This window comes from Echeneis naucrates, chromosome 17, assembly GCF_900963305.1.
Source record: "Echeneis naucrates chromosome 17, fEcheNa1.1, whole genome shotgun sequence".
Classification (NCBI taxonomy): Eukaryota; Metazoa; Chordata; class Actinopteri; order Carangiformes; family Echeneidae; genus Echeneis; species Echeneis naucrates.
The window spans coordinates 5,724,975-5,747,586 of NC_042527.1; the positions used below are offsets into that span (position 1 = coordinate 5,724,975).

General features: G+C 38.7%; 2 protein-coding genes across 4 annotated transcripts in view; one reads left to right on the top strand and one right to left on the bottom strand.

The window, feature by feature from the left end:
• Window positions 1-6: 6 nt before the first annotated feature.
• On the bottom strand, window positions 7-7,254 carry LOC115057608 (WD repeat-containing protein 48). Of its 3 annotated transcripts, none has more exons than XM_029524774.1 (18): window positions 7,174-7,254; window positions 6,417-6,557; window positions 6,167-6,242; window positions 5,866-6,078; window positions 5,613-5,701; window positions 4,986-5,087; window positions 4,664-4,888; window positions 4,363-4,437; window positions 3,964-4,066; window positions 3,784-3,881; window positions 3,434-3,541; window positions 3,235-3,331; window positions 3,033-3,128; window positions 2,739-2,844; window positions 2,454-2,541; window positions 1,707-1,783; window positions 1,392-1,584; window positions 7-1,279 (listed from the first exon to the last, which is right to left on the bottom strand). In XM_029524774.1, exons 1-18 carry the CDS (start codon window positions 7,219-7,221, stop codon window positions 1,184-1,186), a joined length of 2,031 nt encoding a protein of 676 aa, XP_029380634.1. In that variant the 5' UTR covers window positions 7,222-7,254; the 3' UTR covers window positions 7-1,183. The 3 variants fall into 3 exon arrangements, with proteins under 3 accessions (XP_029380634.1, XP_029380635.1, XP_029380633.1); XM_029524775.1 differs by having other exon boundaries at window positions 5,866-6,051; window positions 6,167-6,245; XM_029524773.1 differs by having other exon boundaries at window positions 6,167-6,245.
• Window positions 7,255-8,578: 1,324 nt separating this feature from the next.
• The window catches only part of LOC115057960 (sodium channel protein type 4 subunit alpha-like), a 38,724-nt gene continuing 24,690 nt past the window's right edge, over window positions 8,579-22,612 (top strand). The window contains exons 1-8 of the mRNA XM_029525222.1: window positions 8,579-9,043; window positions 14,289-14,595; window positions 16,454-16,572; window positions 17,499-17,588; window positions 18,613-18,741; window positions 19,902-19,993; window positions 20,100-20,342; window positions 20,444-20,507. Coding sequence (XP_029381082.1) covers window positions 14,329-14,595; window positions 16,454-16,572; window positions 17,499-17,588; window positions 18,613-18,741; window positions 19,902-19,993; window positions 20,100-20,342; window positions 20,444-20,507 — 1,004 coding nt within the window. The 5' untranslated portion in view covers window positions 8,579-9,043; window positions 14,289-14,328. The remainder of the gene's footprint in view (window positions 9,044-14,288; window positions 14,596-16,453; window positions 16,573-17,498; window positions 17,589-18,612; window positions 18,742-19,901; window positions 19,994-20,099; window positions 20,343-20,443; window positions 20,508-22,612) is intronic.

The window sequence follows — 22,612 nt, forward strand, 5'->3', positions numbered from 1 at the left end:
ACACACTAGGAGAGAAATGGGTATTAGCATTTATTTCACTTTGGTGAATTTCCCACAGTGGTTTAATGTTCACATATTCTCTTCAATGAGATTCCCCTTCAAGTTATATTTATGATTCATTGAACTCCTATTGAATCTAAAGGAAATATACATTAGGAACAGCCCTCACTGTCAGCAAAGTCACTGCTCATGAGCCAAGCACAGAGCAGGTAAGCACGAGTTATTGTTTAAGATATATATACCTTATATATAATTTCCCCAATGACTTTGACAACTACCGACATTCTGAAAAGAGTAAACTGCAACCTCCGGGTTGTAGTGAATACAACAAATGTAATTTTTAACATCCAAGTCAAATTAGCTTCAGGATCACAAATGTGCTCTAAGGATTGGAAAAATAACTTGGTTTTTAAGTAAACTGTACAATGGCAAAAAAAAGGAGAAAAAAAAACTGCTGCAAAACCCCCAAAAATAAAAATGTTGTACATATATTTACAAAAAAAAAAACCAAACAAAAAAACAAAACCATTCAGTCCATTGAAACTAGCACAGCCAAACAGAAAAGACAAAGAAGTGCTTCTGTCACTGAGGTTCAATGATTAGATGTCTATGGTTACGTTCCTGTTAAAATGGACGACGCTGACAACAGAACAGGTTAGGGTCGCTTTGAGGGACTGTGGTGCTACCCAGAGACCAACCGCACTCCTAAACTGGTGATAGTGCTGAGCCAGGTGTGGAGTGTTCGTAGAACAAGGACAGTTTCTGGAATGTACTAGAACAGTCTACTACATCCATGTGTATATACACACACACAAACACAAGCATGGTCGCTTCAAAATAAAATGCCAGTCAGGATAAAAGAAACAATGAAGGATGTTGAAAAAAAAAAAAAACAGAAGAAGAAATTGGTGAGTGCTGAAGAAAACGTTGGGATTCCATTCTTCAAACTGTAAAAAAGAAAAGAAACAAGATGGACCACTTATCTCCCAGGCATCTGCTGTCTGCTCCGGTCAGTACTGGTCAGTTCTCTATGATACACCATGAGCCTTGTCCTCACAAATTTTACTGGATTCTCATTGTTACTGCGACTCTTCACCACATAATGGGGTTTTGGGTACTACATGTCAGAGGTGGGAGGTGATTGGCAAATGACAAAGAGTTCTTCTTTTAAAAATTAGGACTTTCACGTGGACTTCTGCCTATAGTGAAGTGTCAAATCCCCTCCGCTCTTCCAGATAAAATGTTTAACTGTTCGCAGGTCCATGTTGGGATCCAGAACCTGGTTCAAAAAAAAAAAGAAAAAGAAAAGTAAGTAAATAAAGGTTAATAAAATGAGCTGAAAATAACGATGTACCTGTGTCGAGATGTACAGAAAAAGACTGTGTGCCCACCTGGTCTTGACACATTAGCTCAATTTTCTCCTCAGCTAGCATGGCCATGTCCTCCTCCTTCTCCTGCTCTCCGGGCTTATCGTTGGCCGTGGAGCTGGTGGTTTGCGACTCATTGTCCAAGTTGATGATCTTCTCATAAACGTGCTCCATCACCTTCCTCACCTGAAGCATGTCACTGGCTGAGAGACGATCTCTGAGAAAGCCCAAGAGATAAAATCAGCTCTCAGTAGGCACTTTACATACTCAAGACCTGACATCAATTTTGTTTCTGCTTTGGTCTTCCCACATGGCACATGGTATATATGGAAAACTCACTTCTTCAGAGTTTTTGCACCAGAAGATGAATGGGGCTGGAGGTAGAATGGGATTTTGTTGAACTTGGGCATATTTTTCTGCAGTAAGAGGAGAATACAGTACATATAAATACAACACATTAAAACATAACAGGAGTAGCAAGGTCTAGGTAGCAAGCAAGGTCTTCTCTTTAAATTTACATTTCAGATTTTCAATCTTCATTTTTTCCAAAAGTGAAGTTACAATCCAAAGTCAAAGACCCTTTCCCCCTCTAGGCACAAAAGTGCCTAGTTTAAATGTCAAAGCTAAATTCTTGTTTGTTAACTGCATGTCCCCAAGATCCTCCCAATACTGCCTTTAGAAATGATTGCTTGCCGCTGTAGTAATGCCGTTTTAATTACTATCAACAGTGTTGTTAGTAACAGAAACAGATACTTCCTGTGTGAGAGTCCAAGAAGATGGTGCTTAAAAGCTGTATGATTGAGTTTGGAGCTTTTTTTTTTAAAAAAGCTATACACAAGCATACACAAACAAATAAATATCCATACAATAAACATGCATATTATTATACAAACGAAATAGGTGCAGACACACAGAGGAAGGTAAAGGACTAAGAAACAGAAGATGGAGAAAGACAAAGAAAAGGAAGGGAACAGAAGTTGAGTTCCCTTCCCTTAAAGGTTAGTTAGAAGAGGGAAAGGAAGAGATGTTTTTTTAAGACAGTCACACATTTTCTGAAGACTGCATCTGTAAGAGGACTATACTCACATCTACAGTTATATCAATGACCCATTGTGGGACTGTCTCATTCAGCAGCATGGACTCAGTCTCCCCACCTGAATCTCTACATAGCAACCTGAAGCACATAATACAAGACATCAGAAGCAATCAGGAGCTGCAACCAGTCAACTGCCAACATCTCCATATGACATGACAAACTAATATAGCAAATGCAGAGTGATGAAACAAGATAACATAAAGCCTTTAAAGCGATGTTCTCAATTTAGATTTAACCTGCATTGACAGACAAATGTCTGCTTGTGAATTGAATACCTAAATAGAGTTCTGCCTCCTGCTTCTCCAAAGATGACTGGTGTGTGTGGTGGCACTTGGAAATATCCATTTCCTTTCTGGACCCTATTCTCCTGCTCGCCGTTTACTGTGGGCACCAAAAACAATTTTACTGTAGTGAAAACTGAAATGCTCACTGCAAATAGTAAGACAACTGTGTATAACCATATATATATACACATTTGCTAACAGACTGAATGCACACATCTCAGGGAAATTTCCTCTACTGAGGTTGGATTTAATGTTATAATGATAACTGTTGGACAATCTCCTTACCGTGGTTCACCTCATTCTCTTCCTCGTCCATTGGGTTGATGCGGGTTCTGGGCCAGAACTCCAGCAGAGCCTGCAGCAGCAATCCACCCAGGTTCACTGCAAAGACCAAGGGTCAAAGTCGTGCAATGCTAAGTTACAGATTATTCTTTGCCACCATTTATTATGCAATTGTGGAACCAATATCATTAGGTAGCTATCTTACACTTTGGGTCAGATCCATCAGAGCTTGAAAACCCTGCATCCTTTGCAGAAACCCAGGCAGCAAAGCAGTCACTCTCATCCAGTGTGATAGTGAGCATCTATTCAGGACCAAAGAAAAACTGTAAGACAGCTAAACCGGGCTTTGGAGAAAAGTTGTTGGACAGATTAAAACTTCTGATATTACCAGGTTTGGCACTCACCCCTGTTTTCAGATCAACAGAGAACCAATTTGGCACATAGACCATCTTGAAGCGCTTTTTAATCTCTTCATCAAACTCCACTTTCCCCAAGTCTTCACCCTTGCAAGCCTGAAGGTAAAAAAAAATAAAGATTATGAACTCAAACCACAGATATCACCAGGATTGTTTACATTTGGCTTTTTAGGCCAGATAAGTATGAAGTAAACACAACTGTTCTCTCGCTGTGATGTTTTTTTTTTATGATGATTTGTTATGGTAATTTGAAGTTTCATAGTGGATTGGATGAAAGAAAGACATATGCAATCACACTCTAAAATACTTAGAATAAGTTCACTATGTGTTGGCTTTACCTTTAGGACATCCCAGAATGCCACATTGTTGTTGGTATCTTTGGTGAGTATGTGTCTCTTGTCATTCAGAATGTGGCACTGGATAATACTGGCACCTCCTATAAACACAGGGCCTTTTAAACAAAACCACATTACACTGAATGACATAAAGATTACTGTGAAAACAAACCACAAGTTTACCTTTGATGACTTGCTCTGGCTGAGTACACAGTGGTGTTAAAGGGGTACTGCAGTCATTATCATACTCCCCTGAGGATCTGAAGTTGTGCATTCCCTTTAGAGACTGCAAAAAGTTATTAATAGTTTTTTAAAAATAATTAGACATAAATCGTTAAAGGTTGTTGTTAGATTTGAGTAATTGCATCCTCATTCTTCTTTGTAGCAACAGCTCTGATTAATACAATGCAGTAATCTTTTGTGTGTCACCAACTCGATCACAAAATTGGATTACATTTCCATATGTTAAGGAGAGTTACAACTGAGGAGCACTGGGGCAACGTGCACAAGTCTGTATCTACACTGCTTTTTGGTCAATACATTGCCAGTCGCCCAGTGATGTGAGGTGTCACGCATGCTTACCCATTTATTAACGGATGACTTGGTGGTGGAGACCCAGATTGCTGGAGGTGGGTCAGCAGATTTGTCCAGCTCCATCTGAGCAAAAAAAAAAAAAAAAAAAGGTTTAATGTTTCCAAATGGTTTGCTTGGAATTACTGAAGAGAGTGTGTTAGTATAATATTAATCAATTTCGTCCTAGAGAGGTTTTTTACTTCTTAGGACAACAGTGTTATGCTCACACTTCGCTATGTATTTAGAATGGATGTAAAAGCTCAAAGCAACGTCAGCATACAGACCAGGTTAACATGTACTGTGTTCTTACTTTGAGCACCGGGGCCTTTTCCTCACAGATGAGCACACGAATGTCTGGATTTCGGAGGTCAGTGCAGTAGATCTTTTTGTCCCTGCCTCCCGAGTAGACATGTGTAAAGGCCTCATTGACCTGCAGAGCCCACACCCCTTCATCATGCACCCTGTAGGTGGCAATACACCTTTGCTGGCCGAGCGACCACAGTCGGATAGTCCCGTCTGAACTGCCCGACAGGCACTGCAGGGACAGAAACCCAAACAGAAGCAGATTAACATTCACACCTTCATTTCTGTTACATGGCCACCAATTACTATCGATGTCAATGTTAAATTACCTGAGTGCCATCTCGATTCAACAGCAACGACTTGACGTTATCTGTGTGGCCTTTTAGCTTCATCAGTTTTGCACATGTTCGAGGATCCCACACTCTCAGGACCTGACGGGAACAAAAAGGAAGACACAGAAAGAGGAGGGAGACAATTTAATCACTGTCAAATAAAGTGTTGACATGTTTCAAAGTAAACACTGTAGACACAGAGCACATTATTTCTGAAATAGCCTCACTGATGTTGCGCAGCAGACAACAGGAAGCATCGTATGAACATTATGGACAAACTTTGTTGCATGTCATATGTCACCTGGACACCCAAAATGCAATCCTCAACCAGTGCCCTTCACACTAACTGTGTATAGAAATACAGCCTTGCTTACTCTGTAAATCTGTCATGTACACATATGACCCAGAAACCACTTTAAATCTAACTAACATGTAAATGCAAAACAGTAATTCAAGAATAATTTATCTCATATCTTTGATTGGTGTTCTCAAAACCAGGCTACTACTGAAAGTGAATAAAATCTTGGTTAAAATGTCAACATGAAGTGAAATAATCTGGCGGCTACATAAGCTTGGTTAAAGTTATGAAGTATCATTGTGTGGGTCACAGGTGTGAATCCAGACCTTTTCTGTCGATCCGGATACAATGACTGTGCCCATCTGGTTCATAGCCAGACTGTATATGGAGTCCTTGTTCCCACTCAGTGAAGAGGCTGTTTAAGACAAAACAGGATATATTCACAGGTACAGAATTTCTGCCACTGAAAAATATGTTTTTATAAAAACACTAATCCATTAACAAAGGCACACTAATGAAAACTGCAGCAAGTAGGACTGAAATAAACAAAGCTGTCACGCAGAAACAAACTCTACTTACTGGTAACAGTGTTGTTGGAAGCAGTGAGTGCTGTTAGTGTGTTCACGTCCCACAGAAAGATCTGCCGGTCTAAACCTGCTGATGCTACCAGTTCCTTGTCCTTGGCATAGGCCAGAGCTTTCACATAGTCCTTGTGTGTTCGTAACGTCGACATACAGAAACCTTTATGTGCATTCCATACTTTGACTGTTGTATCTGACGAGGCAGATATCACTGAAAAGGGAAGGCAGTCAGTGTGAAGGGCAGAATTTAAAATATAAAGCTGAAAACTGAACTGCCTGAAGTCATTCTTCAAACTCACATGTTTTTCCATTGCAGCAGAGAACTATGTCATTGACCCAATCGGTGTGGTGCTCCATTGAGGCAATGTATGGGTCCTGCTACAATGACAGGAAAATTTGAAACTGTTGAGAACAACAATAATAATAATAATAATAATAATAATAATAATAATAATAATAATAATAATAATAATAATAATAATAAACAGCTGTCCAAACATCCAGTTTTTTTTTCTAATTCTTATATCGTGTAGGAGTAGGGAGTTTTACCTTGTGCTGGTACACACTCCATATCCGGATGATAGAGTCCCTCCCGGCTGTGAAGAGCCGGTTCAGAGCAGGGTCTAACTGGAGCGCATTCACACCATTTCGGTTGTATTTCTCCACTTCATCTCTAATGACATAGGACACCTGGAACACAAACAAGGGAGTGAACACACCTACTTCCTTGTGCACATACCGAGGCTGCAACACGCCAAGTTTCAAGTAGAGCTAGCTAAAGGAACATGTCGCCGGGCTAAATAACCTGCACTTCGGGAATGAACACACATTTTGATAGGTGATAGAATGGTCTGACTTGACACGGGCAGTTAACGGCACGGTGCACGACGAAATCGCCGAGATACGTACGTATTCCCAGCAATTAGACCGAGCCCAGATACAGAGTAGCTAAGCTTCCTTCACCGCTACACTAGTAAAATATTAGAGCTAAGACGGGACATTGGTCGGCAGCACTGGCGGACGGCGGTGAGAGTTATGCTATAACATATTTTACATGCAGTTGCGTGAGGACCGTTGACTAAATCATACAGATATTTAGACGCTGGCGTTAGCCGAAGGCGCTAACAACTAACGTAACTCAAGCTAGCTGGGTTAGCCGGCTTGAGTCATGACTCGTAACAGCAACGCTGACTCTTTAGGGCGGTTCTCTGTGTCCGTAAACTCTCCGCCAAGCTCTGTTGTTAAATGAACACCCTCGTGTTGCCGTTGCCAAACAATGGGCAGCAAGGTAATTCTGACAATTTACCTGTACTTTTCTCCGCCCAGCAGCATTCTGCCTGTGATGCGTGGCCATCTTGCATGTTGACAGTCAATTCATGTGATGCTACATCCGGGAAAGAGAGAAAACATATGCACCTGAGCTTTATGGGTAATGCGGTTTTACGGCGTCCCCCCACCTTCACCCCAAGGGCCTCCCCTGGGGATTTGATCACGTTCCATGTGTCTGATTTCAACACAGTGAGAAACTGATTGTGTTTGTGGGCATGTGTCTTAACATCGTCATTCAAAGCCCAGGGGAGATAGACTGATTTTGCCATTCAGTAAAGTGATAGTGCCCCTCTTTGCTGGGTTACTGTAATGCGTTCACATTATTATTATTATTATTATTATTATTATTATTATTATTATTATTATTATTATTATTATGCATTCAGATTCAATTACATTCCATTGATCAGTGTAATCTCAGATATCGTCCTCAGAGTGTCCTTATTTTATCACCACCCGTTCTTAATATGAACTTGAAATGACGAGGCAGGGTTCACTCACTCTTCAGTACTTTTTTTTTTTTTTTTTTGGACATTCATTTATCCATCCATGTGCACATCCATAGATGTGCATTGCAAATGTTATATAATACTGTCACAGAAGATATATTTGCAGGGACATAAACAGGGTTTCACAATTACTGGTGTCATGAGTCAAAATCAAGCGTTTTATATGAGTGTTAAACATGAAAGCCTCTGCTGCTTAGTGATTGTAATAATAATGAAGGCGTTTCTTCAGTATTCTCAATGAAAGCTACGTCTCCAGTGGTAAACTATGTTGCAGGCCTGACATAAAATTTCAAGTTTGCTTCCACAATGACCTCGCCACGAACCACAGAGTCTGCGATTGGCCACCAGAGGGCGCAGTGCAACCGTCCAAACACTGTAGGCACAACTAAACAGCCCGAAACCTGCAGCCTGCAGTCCTGCACACACACACACACACAAAGTCTGTCTTCAATCACAATCGTTTTAAGGTTCATTCAAATGCTATATTAACTCCAAATCGAGATTGCACAGCAGGTGGTTTCCTCTCCGGTAAAATAAGCTGATATAGGCTGTAGATGGCAGATCTGTCTCTGGACTGCAGTTTTAAGTTCAACATTCATCTTGCATTTAAAAAATGTATATGTAAATACATACATATAAAGGAATGTGTTCCTGATCTTATTGACTTTTTAAATGAGTCTATCTGGTGTCTATTGTCATGAGTTTGTGATTATTATTATTATTATTATTATTATTGCTGTTGTATCACAAAGTCATACAAACAAACATCACATTAAGTTTGTAATAGAAGAACTAAAGAAGAGACCACTGTTCCATTTACTTTTTTTTTTTTTTGGCTACTTGGAGTTGAGTAAAAGCCCCCAGCTCTCTCACTACATCCCTGTGTCATATTTGAGAGTGACATGGTGCGCCTATAAGAGCGGTAATCCCCTGCGGCCCAGCATCCTCCCTCCCCTCTGCTCTCTTGCTCAAGGGCCAGGAGGTGCGCGTCCCCCGCCGCCGCCGACCATCCGCCCTTCACTCCGCGGTTCGGGACCTCTCCTCTGTGGGAGGAGGACGTACAGCCACGGGCCCGGACTGGAAGCGGACAACTTGTGCTTCCCCCACTTGTCTCCTAGTTCAAGATGCCTACCATAAGGTGATCGTAGCCGCGGTGTTTGTGCAGAGTTTCCCGGTGGCACTCCTCTGCCCTGCTGACTGGAGGTTTAGTCCGTGATGAAGCGGAACAAGGCTTGAATTGAAGGCATGGATTTTTCTCGGAGGGTTGGGCAGCTCCTTCTTCAGAAACGCGAAGAACTCAACTCTGGAAACGATGCTGTAAATCTCAGAGTTTCATAGGTGAGTATGCCCTGGAGGATCCTTAGACTCTGGCTTTGTTCCTCAGCTTGTGTCTACACCGAGACAAAGGTAAACAGCTCCTCAGACTACTTTGGCACTGTTTGTTAACTGTTCTGCTCTTCTTTGTTCTCACCTTCAGTAACCTGACGATGAAGCTGATGAGCTATGGGAGAATTTCTCATTTAAATCAAAATATTAAAACAAAGAATTATTTTTTAAAAGTCCAGCTTTTAGTCTGAAGCTGTAATTTAAAGCAACATGGCTTATGTCAAACTGTGTAATCCTGAAGTGCATACTGCAGAAATATCTATTTAATGTTTTATGTTTGGACTATGCTAAGCATTAAAGGCTTACTATTACTTTAGTAACTTGCTTTCATGAGCTCTCCCTGGGGCAAAATCTGTTACAAATGTAGTTGGCACATGGAAGTATTCCTACTGCAAAGATACACTGTTTATGGCTTCCATAACTCAGTGGAATGAAATGGGTAACACATTACATAATGAAATTGGAGGAATTGGGTGTGGTCCATTTTCCTTATTCAGTAATGTCCTAAACCACAATGTGACCCTTTAAGTTGTGACAATCCTCTTGTCTAATGTAACTAATGTCAGTCATGTTGAGTTTCAAGTGTTTATGGAGAGACAGAGTCGAATAGAAAAGCGAGCAATTGAAAGTGTGAAAGACCAGAGCTCAGAAAAATCATTTCCCTGCACTCTACCTACACTAATTCTCTAAACACTGTCTCGTGTTGTAGGTATACATCTCTCCAACCTGTAGTATGTCAACTATCCGCTGCAATTACATTGAAAGGTTTTTGCAGAAATAGGTCATCAGTTCAGTCTGTGTACCTATGGGGGGGTGGGGGGCAATGTGATCTTGGACATTTGCTTGAAACGGCAATGTGTGTGCTCTTTCTTGTTGAATTTTCTTGTTAAACTCAGTATTGAAGACAATATTAAATATTTCTCGGTGTTACCATGGACACTAATATATATGGCAACTTTTTAAGTCTTTGCCCATGATCAAGGGACAAACATCGCAGATGTATAAAACAGTGAGACATTCAAATTTAAAATGAAGAGGGTAAACTGTGAAAACCTAAAAGAATGATATACTCTGAAAGATGTAACCTCATTAATCTAGAAACACACAAAACTCTTTCATTTTTAACTTTAATTTTAATTTTACTTATTCGACACACCAGTTTTACCTCAGAAACCTTTCATATAATTGTTTGTTTAGATGAATAGTCATCATTATACTAAGCCAAATAAAACATATAAACCTGTCTAGAAAGAGAATTGCAAATAGCACATGTTACATAACGTCCATGAATATGAAGTGAACACACTTTTCCTATTTTAGGGACATAATCTGCAACATTAAATCCAGGATATTCATAGGGAGCGTGGGATGTATGTTTTCTGGCTTTTTAAATATTAAGCAAAGAACATTTTGGCAAAAATGCAATTTTAAGAAATTAAGAATTAAGAATTTTTAAAAATATTCCTTGATAATTAAGGGAAAAAGTGAGCCTGGGGTCAGATCCTATGTCAAAGTGGGGTCAGCTGATTCTGCTCACAGCCGGTAGAAAGCGCAACTTGACACAGCAAAGCAATCCTGTTCATAGAAATACTGTGTGTAACAGATTTAGAAAAAAACAACAACAACAACAACAACACAGACGTGACGCTGTTAAAACAAAGAGAAGGAGTATTTGGAGAAGATGGAGCAGCCTGGCAGCACTAACAGTCACTCATCTTCTCTTTAAAGGGAAATGCCTGTTTGCTGGTCTAGTGCAAACGGTTTTCACAACAGCTAGTCCAATCTACAACTTAATGGGATAATGGCACTGCAGCAGGAAGAAACAAACATTATTCTAGTTACATTTATGAATTTCATATTTTCTACTCTTGAAGGTTATTTGTTGTGAACCACATTATTGTCTTTCATTTCATGTACTTGTTTCCATCCACTAAGGTTGAGTTTTTTTACTGTCTATCAGAAGATCCAGTGTTTAAAAGAAATTGGTCATCTAAAATCACTATTGAGTACTGTGATTGATGTTTATAGTATTTTAGGGTTAGAAATTGATTCCAACAGATGCCTTTAGACGTTGAACTGTTTATAATATGGAGAGCTTCTAGAATTTCATAAGTGGATTAGATATAGTTTACAGTATCTGTATCCCAATAACAAATCCTGGGAGGGGGTAATAATATGAAATTAATTATATAATAATAAAGTCCTCAGGTGACAAACTGTATTTTATCCAGTTGCTTCAAGTCTACAGGTGGTTATTGCATTGGTTGATACATTATTTGCTGATTTATAGTATGATCTATATTATAATTAAGTAATAAATAGTATAGTAATAGTATTATAATAAATAAGTTGCTGTCCTGTCCTGTACACCTTCTGTCAAAGCGAAATAGATGGTGGACTGATGAATTCTGAAAACTGATGATTCCTTGCCTTACTCATGGCCAGGTAGTAGTAGATGTTGGTAGTAGTTGATGAGGCTAACTCTAAACATAGAGTCAGTTAATAGATTTAAATATAGTTCTAATGCAGAATGCATCTCAAGTTGAGTGTGAGTGTGTCTGTTTGTGCATGATAGACCAGTCTGCCGCCAATCTAATTATCATAATTATTTACACATGATATTATGACAATATCACATCTGGATGTTATGGAAATTTTATTTAATTAAACTAAAATATTTTCCTTCTGTGCTATTTCTTTTTTTTTTTTAACCACTGATTACTCTCTAAACTGAACTAGCCTTCAAATTGAAACTGTGCCCCCCCCCGGTCTACTGTCTGCTCCTGTTACCTTTCAGAGAAGAAATGCTGTGATTGTCTGTGGAGGATTCGTCACATCCTGTCTGATCACGACAGAAATATCACTGCTTTGAACCTGTTTATCTGCTTTGTGGCGCTGCAAATGGACCTTAACCTATTTATTTTGACAGCAAATAGGAGAGTACTGGACTCAGTATATGAGACAAGCTGATCTGAGATCAACCTGGGCCAAATAAGCAGATCAAATGAAAGCAAATAACTAGCGTCTGGCTGAACGTGTGAAGGGATCAATGCATTTCAGGACACGATGAGATGAAAAACTCAAAGGGCTTAGTCAATACGAAAAGGATACAAGGATATTTCTCTGTCAAGTGGGACATAGAGATGTAATCCTCTCTTTATAAGGCATTTTCAATTATTAAAATATCAAATAAAAAAACGAGAGAGTGATTTTCTTTATTTATATAGTGGCTTTGGTCTCAGATCAGATTACCCGTTAAACTTATACATTTACCACTAGGAGCAAAGCAGACATACTGTTTTGACAGATTTTAGATTTTCACATGTTGTACATATTGAAGTATAACTTTTCAGCAGGTTTTTAAATGTGGCAGAACTACTTGAAAGATGGCAATAAAAAAATGTTTCTGGAACAGAAATTTACTAGAGTACAATCCCATTATTGACTGTTCCCATTAATTCCATATTAACTAAAGTTCAACTTCTTAATTCTCTACATTCAACTTTTTGAAAGAAATAAAATCCACTGTGGGTGTTAGATATTCAACTATGTTTATTTAGAGCACGAATCAATTTTTTCCTTAAACAATAGATGAAGTAATTGTGTGTAATGGTTGTTTTTATGATCCCACAGAGTATCACACAGTTTAGTAGTTCCTCTGAGCTCGCTTTGATATTTTAACCTTTGGGTTTAAACAGCCTATAACTTTAATGATCTGGTGTAATGCTTTAATTCATCTAGCTTTCAACCTCATTGGAAGAGCTCAAACTAACCAACTATGCGCTACCTGCTGAGCGACAGACAGCATAGTTAACTACTGAGCAGCTTTCTCTAAGGAGGTGGCAGAGAGCAAAACAGAGTTAAATGGGGGTTAATTACTGAAAATATGTATGGATCTATCACTCTCTAGTGTTTACAGCTTGCTATGCTGACCACGTGTCTTGAGAACACGACGAGTTTGCTATTGAGTGTGACCATAAAAATGTCATCTTTAGGCTTTGTCGGCAGTTTGCTGTCCAGCCCCTGCGGTTTCCTTCAGTTCAATAGAGGCAAACAGCCATGCTAAATCAAGGCCTGTGAAAACCTCCGGTCAGAGCTACAGGCTGTGTGGCTTAATCCTTCTGACTCAGAACTATGGCTGCCCTAGTTTGACATAGATGGTTGGATAACAGAAAGCAATGGTCAGTGGGAAGGGCAAAGAACTTATATCTTGTCTCTGGACCTCCCTCTGTGCCATTTTCCACCCAGAAAATCAGAGAAAATCCTGCTTTTGACTTTAGCTTTTTATACTGCATTTACACAATGTTTGAAATAGATGATGAGGGAGCCTCAGTGATGGTGGCAAGGTGGAAAAAACACATTGTGTGTCGTGAAACCATTGGGTTTTTTATTTTTTATTTTTTTGCAAGAGATTGGATGGACAATTGCAGATCCCTTTCAAACTTGCTTTTACTGAATCACTTTTATATTTCAAGCAAAATAATTTAAATATTGTGATAGAGTATATTTTTGGTTGAAAGCAACCTGGTTAAAAAAAAATAATGGTGCATCCTGCTTCTTTTTTTTTTTTTTTTTTGGTATTATTTTTCTTCCAAAATTTCAAATGATGTATACATAGGTTTTTTTAAAGCTGCAATAATGGATTCATGATTGCTTTATGCGGTGAAACAAACTGTAAACCAAACTGACACACCATAATACTGTGTCCTAACAGATAAAGATATGGCTAACACATTACCAAGAATTGGCTTTTATTTCCACAGAGAACAGGGAGGTGGCTACATTAGCACTGACTTTGAGTCATATTTATGATGAATATAAATCCAGTATTGATATTCTTAACCAACTTTTTTTGAGTCTGGGTGTGGTGTTAGTTTCTGTACAGTAGATTTATCAGCGTATGAGCTGTGAGATAAAGCCAATGAACTCAAAGATGCTAAAATGCTCTGCAAAGATGCTAAGGAATTTGGTAAAAAAAAAAAAAAATTACTGTTAGCACTGTTACAAAAAGCTTGTTCGCATTATATATAGATATATAGTGATTTCATTCAGTATAGAACTATTGATGCTAATTCATGACTTGTGATTTATTGTTCCAACTGCTGATATAAGAAACTCTCCAAACAGCTTGTTGTTCCGTAAGCCTGTATGACTGAGTTCAATGTTCTCTGCTTTTCCATTGTCTTTCATCCTGTAGCTGTAAGTAAATTCGAGTACAGGAGAATCAGGATGAAAAGATGGCAGCCATGCTGTTACCAACGGGTCCTGATGGCTTGCGGCGGTTCACTCGTGAATCCTTGGCTGCCATGGAGCAGCGGATTGCCGAGGAGCAGGCCAAGAACGCCAAGGGTTGCCAGGAGACTCACAGGTTTGCAGAGCCCCCCAAACCCAGGCCCGACCTGGAGGCAGGCAAGCAGCTGCCACGCATCTTTGGTGACATCCCACCAGAACTTATTGGGGTGCCACTGGAAGACATTGATCCATTTTACTACAAGAACCAGAGGGTGAGTTTTCTCTGTCTCAGTATGTTGAATGAGGCTTACAGTAGTCACTACTATGTATTAGTGAGTAAAGCTTTGTCCACATGCACAGAGATCAGATGTGTTACTTCTTTCCATCCTAAGCAATTCCTATCGAAGTAACCAATAATAAAGCATATATTTAAATCCATATTGTTCCATAAAAACAAATAATAAAATTATATAAACGAGCATGTCTAACTATATACCTATATAAAATACCTGATGACTGACACGATGTATCCTATTTCATATATTTACTTTGACGTTTAAAAGGCAGTGCGGGAAAAAGAAGGAAGCTTGGAAAACATAGATCCTGGTCATTTCAGACTCACTAGACTCAACAAATGGTAAAATAAATCAGAGTAATACTTGCAATGTATGAATCAGTATGAGGATGGAAACCTTTCAAAGCAGGTCACAATGATACAGTTTGTAGTCATTTGCAAGTACTTTTACTAAAACAGATATGGATGTTGTAGATTTTAGTGGTAAATAATAAAATTGTTTTTTTAAGGGAGGGTTAGTATTTACTATTTTCAGTTGTGGATTCATCCACTTGGAGCATGGGAGCTTACTTACAGAGTGATATGTGGTATTGAGGTAGCATATTGTGCTGCACGATGATTTTAGTATCATTGTACAGTAGTAGTAAGAAGAAGGTGAATCGGGCGCTGGAGTTCAAAACCAACATTTGCCAGAAGGATCAATTCATTGCTTTTTTTTGTGTTTTTCAACATGGCTTTTCAGTGTCAGATATTACAGATAACATCTTTGACATGTTATGGGGAGCTTGCGACAATTTTCAATATTAAGGTTCACCTGTATGTGAGAGTGTTTCAGCTCAGTTTGCACCCGAGACTTTATAGTCGAATGGTCACAGAAAAGAATTGTTAGTTAGGACATTACTGACTTAATGTTTCACATTTTCTTAAATTACAGAAAAGTTCTTGTAATGAATCTGTGATATACAATGACAATTCACTAACAAGTAAGTGCAACCTCAGAAAATCATTGTTGCAAACTGCAGGGAGATGACTAGTATTAGTGATGCTCTCCAGCAGGGCCTGGGCCTCCAGCACCTGTGTTTTCCTAAGATTGCCTCAGATTTGATTTATCATTTCATTTATCATTTTAATGCTATGGCTGCATATGAAAGGAACAATACAGCTCTCATCTGGGTTTGACAACATGATATAGTAGTGATTGTCCAGATCAGATTATGTTTTCATCACCAAGTGGTGTTTTAGCTTGCAAGCAAAGCAGCGGCTGCCTCTCTTCAGATCTCTTGTGGGTGCAGAAATAGGATTAACAAGTTTTGATTTGGAGAGTCGGTAGTCCAGGCTGCTACCCATTAATGGGCCGCTTATGGGGAGATGAAAAAGGACGTGGCAGTCATTCTCTGGGTCTCTTTGTTTTGGCATGTGATGCGCTGCTGGATGGAAGGATTATCCAAAGATGAAAAATATTTAAATAAATGCCACATCTGTTGGGGAAAGGTTCAGCCTGCTTTGGAGTTGCCTCCATTATCTCAACTGGCCTCGCTCGCTGTGTGTGTGGGCTGCTTTCTTGAAGGCAGAGGTGCTTATAGTAGAAGTTAAGACAGATGGTAGACACTATGGTAGACTCAACATAGCAGATCCCTGCAGGATGAAGAGAATGGCTAAACTGCTACTGAGCTGCTGTTGGGTTTCTCTACAGAATTAACCAAAATGTGTCTGTACATGATGGGAAAATTGGTTTTGGAAATGTATTACAATGTATTACAAATTGTTTTACTTACTTTCCATTATTTGATATTACTTTTTCATGCCTGATGTTTTGTTTTCTCTTTCTCTTGCAGACTTTTATAGTACTTAACAAAGGGAAGGCCATCTTCAGATTTAGTGCCACATCTGCACTTTACATATTTAGTCCATTTCACTTCATAAGAACAATCGCCATAAAGATCTTAGTCCATTCATATCCTTTTGGAAGCCCACAGCCAAAAAAAATGGCCTAATAGTAATAGTAATAACAGGGCAGCTGTCTGAGAACAAAAGTCTGTCTAACATTTCCACCAAATTATGCAAATATTACATCATAAAATGTCTAAAACCAGTTCTTGTGTCTCATTTTGGTTGATAAGCCAATTTCTAATATTTACTGATTTCTCCCTGCAGGTCTATTGGATTTTTCCATTGTCCCATTTTTGAAACAGCTTTGTAATGGTCCTCTCTGACATCGCACAACAAATCCCCTCATATCCCTCTTTTAATCTCTGAAATGAAATAAGAGCAAGGAGATTTCATATCATGTGACGGCTGCCTATTAGTTCTCAGACAGCTGATTCGTACTTTACATGGCAGGAAGCTTTTCCTTGGATCCATGTTGCGTTATAGATGCCACAGCATCTGTTTTTTATTATCTATTAAATACATCTCTGTCAACAGTTATTGATTTTCTGAAACTGAAGCATTGCAAAAATGAGTGTAACTTATAATAATATACAGTGACTTAAAGAGCTGCAATTTAAATTAAATTTAAAATTTTGACATTTTTGGATGGTTATGACAGTCATTTACTTGTAATTTCTTGTTAAATTTAGCATTAAAGTTGAACATTTTACAGTTGACAAATCCTTTATTATGGCATCCTTCATCTGTAAGAGAGAAAGATAGCACTTCCATGATTTCATGCTAAATGGAATATAGTTATATATCTGTAATCTGCTGCAGTTCTAATGCCATTTGCACACACAATGTCAGTTTATCCTTAATGGATATGTCATAGGATTACGATAAACAATGTCACTGTGTTCCTGTGCCTGTGTCAGCTACAGTTTTTGGGGTAAGCCAATGACTGTAAAAGATCATGTCACAGTTTACGTTCCTTAACTTCTCCTCCACATTGTTTAGCCTGTTCATCATGTTCACTATACTGACCAACTGTTTCTTCATGGCCATGTCCGATCCGGCACCGTGGACCAAGTACCTGGAGTGAGTACATGCTGTACAGTAAGCTGTTGTCTCCTCCTAAGTACTGTGTCTGGGACAGGGACTGTGCTACATGTATTCTAATTTAGAGCTCTGCTGGGCTTTGTTGCTTTATCAGTGATGACTGAGGAAACTGTTCACATGTAAGTAAAAACATGCATGTAATATTTACTGTTCTCAGAACGCCACAAATGCTGAATAAAAAAACAAAAAGCATGTGTTTTGGAAAGAAAACCAGGAATTAAATCTCCTGTGCATGATGTTTCTGATCACTGTCAGTGGGTCAGATGCATTTTTAGCATGCAGCATGCTATCTTCAGATTTGTTCATTTACTTTTTGCAACTATAGAAACAAACTCATAATGACTGTGAGAAGAGAGGCAGATGGTCTTATCGCCGTGAGATCGGGAAATAATAGATAATAGATACTTTCTGCTCATTTATGTGCATTAAATGTAGAGCCACAGCATAGCCAAACTTTGACAGACCGACCAAAAGAAGCTCTATTTCCAACAGCAGCCGATACAGGGGCGGATCTAACCTCTCCTTAATTTAACCTAACCCTCTAAACAGAGGAAGATTAAATAAAGGCAAAATCTGAATTCCAGCCAAAACTAAGAATGGCTCTCAACATTAATTAGATAACAACACATTTACACGTTCGTATAAATATTTAGTTACCTTTGTTGTTTTAACACTTTCTCTATACTAAATTAAGATAATTAGCTACTTTCAGTTTGACTGTGGCAGGGCTATAGAAGACTATTAACAAGTAGAAAATAATTCATATATTTTTTTTAGTATGAATGAATCGCTGGAATGTCTTTGTATTTGTTTAAATCTGTCAAAGTTTGAATATGTTCTTTCACTCCTGTATGTTCATTTTGTTAATTTTAAGAACGACTCATTGACCTGTCATATCCTCCATATTACTGTTACTGTGTTTTATGTTATAGCTCTAATTTGTTCTTGTCCAGCATTATATTTAGTCCTAACAATGACTTTTTGGTGTTGATTAATTTTCCAGGTATACTTTCACTGGCATTTACACTTTTGAGTCAGTGATAAAGATATTAGCAAGAGGATTCTGTCTACTGCCATTTACCTTCTTGAGAGACCCGTGGAACTGGCTGGACTTCACTGTCATTGTCATGGCGTAAGTAACAGTATCACCATATAGATCATCAGCCTTACCTGAATTGGAATTTCTACAGATGTGTGGATTAAAATCCCCAAATATGTAGTTAAATAAGTGCTGGGACCCTTTATGTGCAGACTATAATAATGTAGGGAACTACTAATGATTTTTGATTGATAATGATTTTCCTACTAATGTAGGAACCTTTCTGTATGTATTTTTTTAGTAATGCCAAAGTGACTGCGGTCGGTCAGTCATCCTGATTTGAAGCCCCACAAATGATAAGCCTATTGTGGAGGTCAGAGATATGTGTGCCATGACTCTCTCCCCGTGGTGCAGGTGGCAGATTAGACAAGTGACCCCTCAGAGCGGCTGCAGTGTCTGAAACCAATCATCCTGATAGGACATTTGCTTTGTTTGGAAACAGCAAGACAAAATCAGTTGTACTGGGTGTCCTCGCTGTGAAAGCTGTCATGACCTCCAGTGATTCATTTGATTAATTATGGCTCAGTCGGCTAATTCACTTTTGTCCTTTCTCACAGGAAAATACATTCTAGTCTGTTTTTGAAACTCACTAAGGAGTCTGGAATCAATACATTTTTCTTAAACATGGATTGAACAACCACTTTTATGTGTAAAGAGTCAGTTCAACAGGGGTGGGGGGGGACCGTAATAACTGGAGTTTCAGTCAGCACACAACTCTTTTCCTCCCCCATTCAAATTGGGGACATTTTCGGGGACAGCTCGACCAAATCAAGGACTGTCACCGAAAATCAGGAGGACACCATCTGGTTTTCTGCAAAGGTTCTTTAACAACCACTGTACATGATGTCCACCAAACTGAAGACAAAGTCAGTGACTAGTTGGAGAACAAATTGGAGTGTTTAGCTGCTAATTAGCTAAATGTACCTCTAGCTTTGGCTAGTTTCTAGGGGATAGAAGAGGAGTTGTTACTTCGACAGGAACATTTTCCAACATGTGTATCAATTATGTTGTTCTGCTCCTGGTGCATTTATAATTATTCGGTTGCTTGCTAACAAGTTTTCAAGTTCAAACTAAATCCTTGTCTTTATTTGATCTGATGACTTCAACAGTTTAACCAAAGCCACTGAAAAATGAGAACTAGGCATATGCAGTTTATGCAATGCTCATTGTAAACCTAAATCTTAAATTTACAGATATGTGACAGAATTCATAGATCTTGGAAACGTCTCTGCTTTAAGAACCTTCAGAGTACTACGAGCCTTGAAAACCATTTCAGTAATACCAGGTAAGGAGTACCCTACTGCTTATGTTTCTTTGTCTCATCTCCCATTTCCCCAAAATCCCTGAGAAACACCAGCATTCAAAGATATTGTCTCATATTCTTCATCAAGGTCTGAAGACCATTGTCGGTGCCCTGATCCAGTCTGTGAAGAAGCTGGCAGACGTGATGATTCTAACCGTCTTCTGTCTCAGCGTGTTTGCCCTCATCGGCCTCCAACTTTTCATGGGCCTCTTGCGACAAAAGTGTGTCCGAAGTCTGACACACTGTATCAACTCCTCCTACAGCCACAACGCATCCTTCATCTGCAACAACAGAACCTGGAGCTCAAGGGCAGACTTCCTCAGTCATGAAGGTCAGCTGAAAACATAATGCACTTAGATTTCACACATGTAAAGTGCTATCAACCCTGAAGGTAAAATATGTTGTGTAAATTTAACTTCCTCTTCCCCGTAGATAATTTTTACAAAGTCGAAGGAGCAAAGGATGCCTTAATATGCGGATATGGAAATGATGCAGGGTAAGTGAATGTCCTGCTTACTGATGTTATTAATCATCTGCAGGCTATTGCATAACATGAAAATGGCTTTTGATCTTGTGCAGGTCATGGGTATAAAAGGATATTGTTGCTTGAGTATGAAGCTTGATAGAAATAGGAATGCAGAGCAAGAAAAAACAAATACAAACATAGAAAATGTATTTAAGGCCTCATATTTTCAACCTTGGCTTAATGTATGGAGTAATTATCCCGTCAGAGGGAGGGCTGGAGCGTGAGGGAAGCTGTACACAAGACGACATGTGGTGTGGATAATCACCCGTTTCCACTGGAACCCATTACTGAGAAACATTGAGTTGGCAGCTGGATAGGAGGGGGGGGGGTCTTTGGAGATTTCATCATCTCAAAAGCTCTATGGCATGATTAGGTTAGGTTAGCGGACCAGCTCACCTCAATTTGATACTGTATTATTGTTAGCTAGGAGGCACACTTGTGATATCTACAAGTCTACAGTTTTTTTCACGTACCTGAAACTTTTTGTGTAATTGCTTGAAAACCCTAAAAAAAAAAAGAAAGGTTCGTATGAAGTATTGGTAGCTCTGTGAGATCTGAATTGCTCTACAGATACATTGATTCGATTTTTCTGTGCAGTGACAGAGTTTGTTCCCAATCAAAGACGGTGTGAAACCATCCAAATATTGCTACTCAGCCTACGCGCTCAATAATCCTATAAATCCAAATGCTTTTGAAACAAGCACAACAGGATGACGCTGCCCCTGCCAGGCCCAGTTCAAGGGTTATAGTGAACTAAATACCCATCTGTGTGAATCTGAAATCCCACTGCTTCAACAAATGGCATCCATTAAATACTTTTTGTTAATGATACGATGATACGAGATAACGGTTGATAGCAAATAACATGAAATGATGACATTAAGCTGTTGCAAAGAAGTTCTTTTTGGTGGTTGTATTTTGCTTATCTTTTGAGTCACATCTAAATGTTACATAATATTTGTTTTATTTCCCATCGTTTTTTTTTTTTTTGCTTGTTTTTTTTTTTTCCAAATGAAAGGTCCAAACATTTACGTGTACTTTTTTAAGGATTTGCTGCATGCTTCGGAATTTCTGTAAGTAGTGTCCCCCATGAGAGATGAGAGAAGAGGGTTTCTTGGTATTATTTTATTTTAACAACTTTAAATACATTTGGGATTCATGTAACATGCATAAAACACTCAGGCTCTGCTAGTTTATAGATATAGCCTGTGTTAGCAAGCATTAACAAAGGCAAAACTAGAAAAACGTAACAGAAAGTAGAGACCATTTCATGATGGGACCACACAAACCGGAAAGAGTCTTATTGCTGTGATGCTCCGTCCAGAGAAAAATAAACACCTGTTAGTGCCAAATTCACTGTTTATGTCCAGGACCACATTTTATCTAATGACACACAAACAAAGCCATATTCATGGTTCTTACATTGCTGTACCACATGCTGCTTGGCAAACCACTTATTTTTTTTATTTAAATACATTTTTGAAATTGTCCCAAGATGATTATTGCTGTTGCTGATAGTGTTAACTATAGAAAGCTGATTGGCTGCCTGGAGTTAGGTTTCATGAATATTTGCCATTAACTGACATAATAGACACATTAGCATAGGTATTCCATGTTGAAATGCAAATATTGGTAGTAGAGAAACAAATTTGACTCTATTGCAAAAAAAAGAAGAAAACATTTTAAATAAAGAATTAATGAATGAAGTTATTATAGTCCTGTAGCTCCTCTCCACTAGATAACAAGTGTGTTAAATAAAATTATAGATTTGTTTATGTATAAATCAACATTCAACCTTTTTATGGCAAGGTTTCTTTAATTTGTTTGGGATTGAGCTAATATTGATAGTGATTTTATATTTCATTGAGTTAGATAAAGGGCACAGCTGAGGTGGTTATTGGCATGAGAGTGCAGCCAGCCCTTTAGTTTTTAATCTCACTCTGTAACCTCTCCTCCAAAAACACAGGAACTTAATCTCCCAAGGATCTGATTCAGTAATTTGTGTTCAAGTCAGAGTGAAAAGAGGATACATTTGAGCACATTCAGGGGGAAACAACGTCATTAAACTTCTTTAA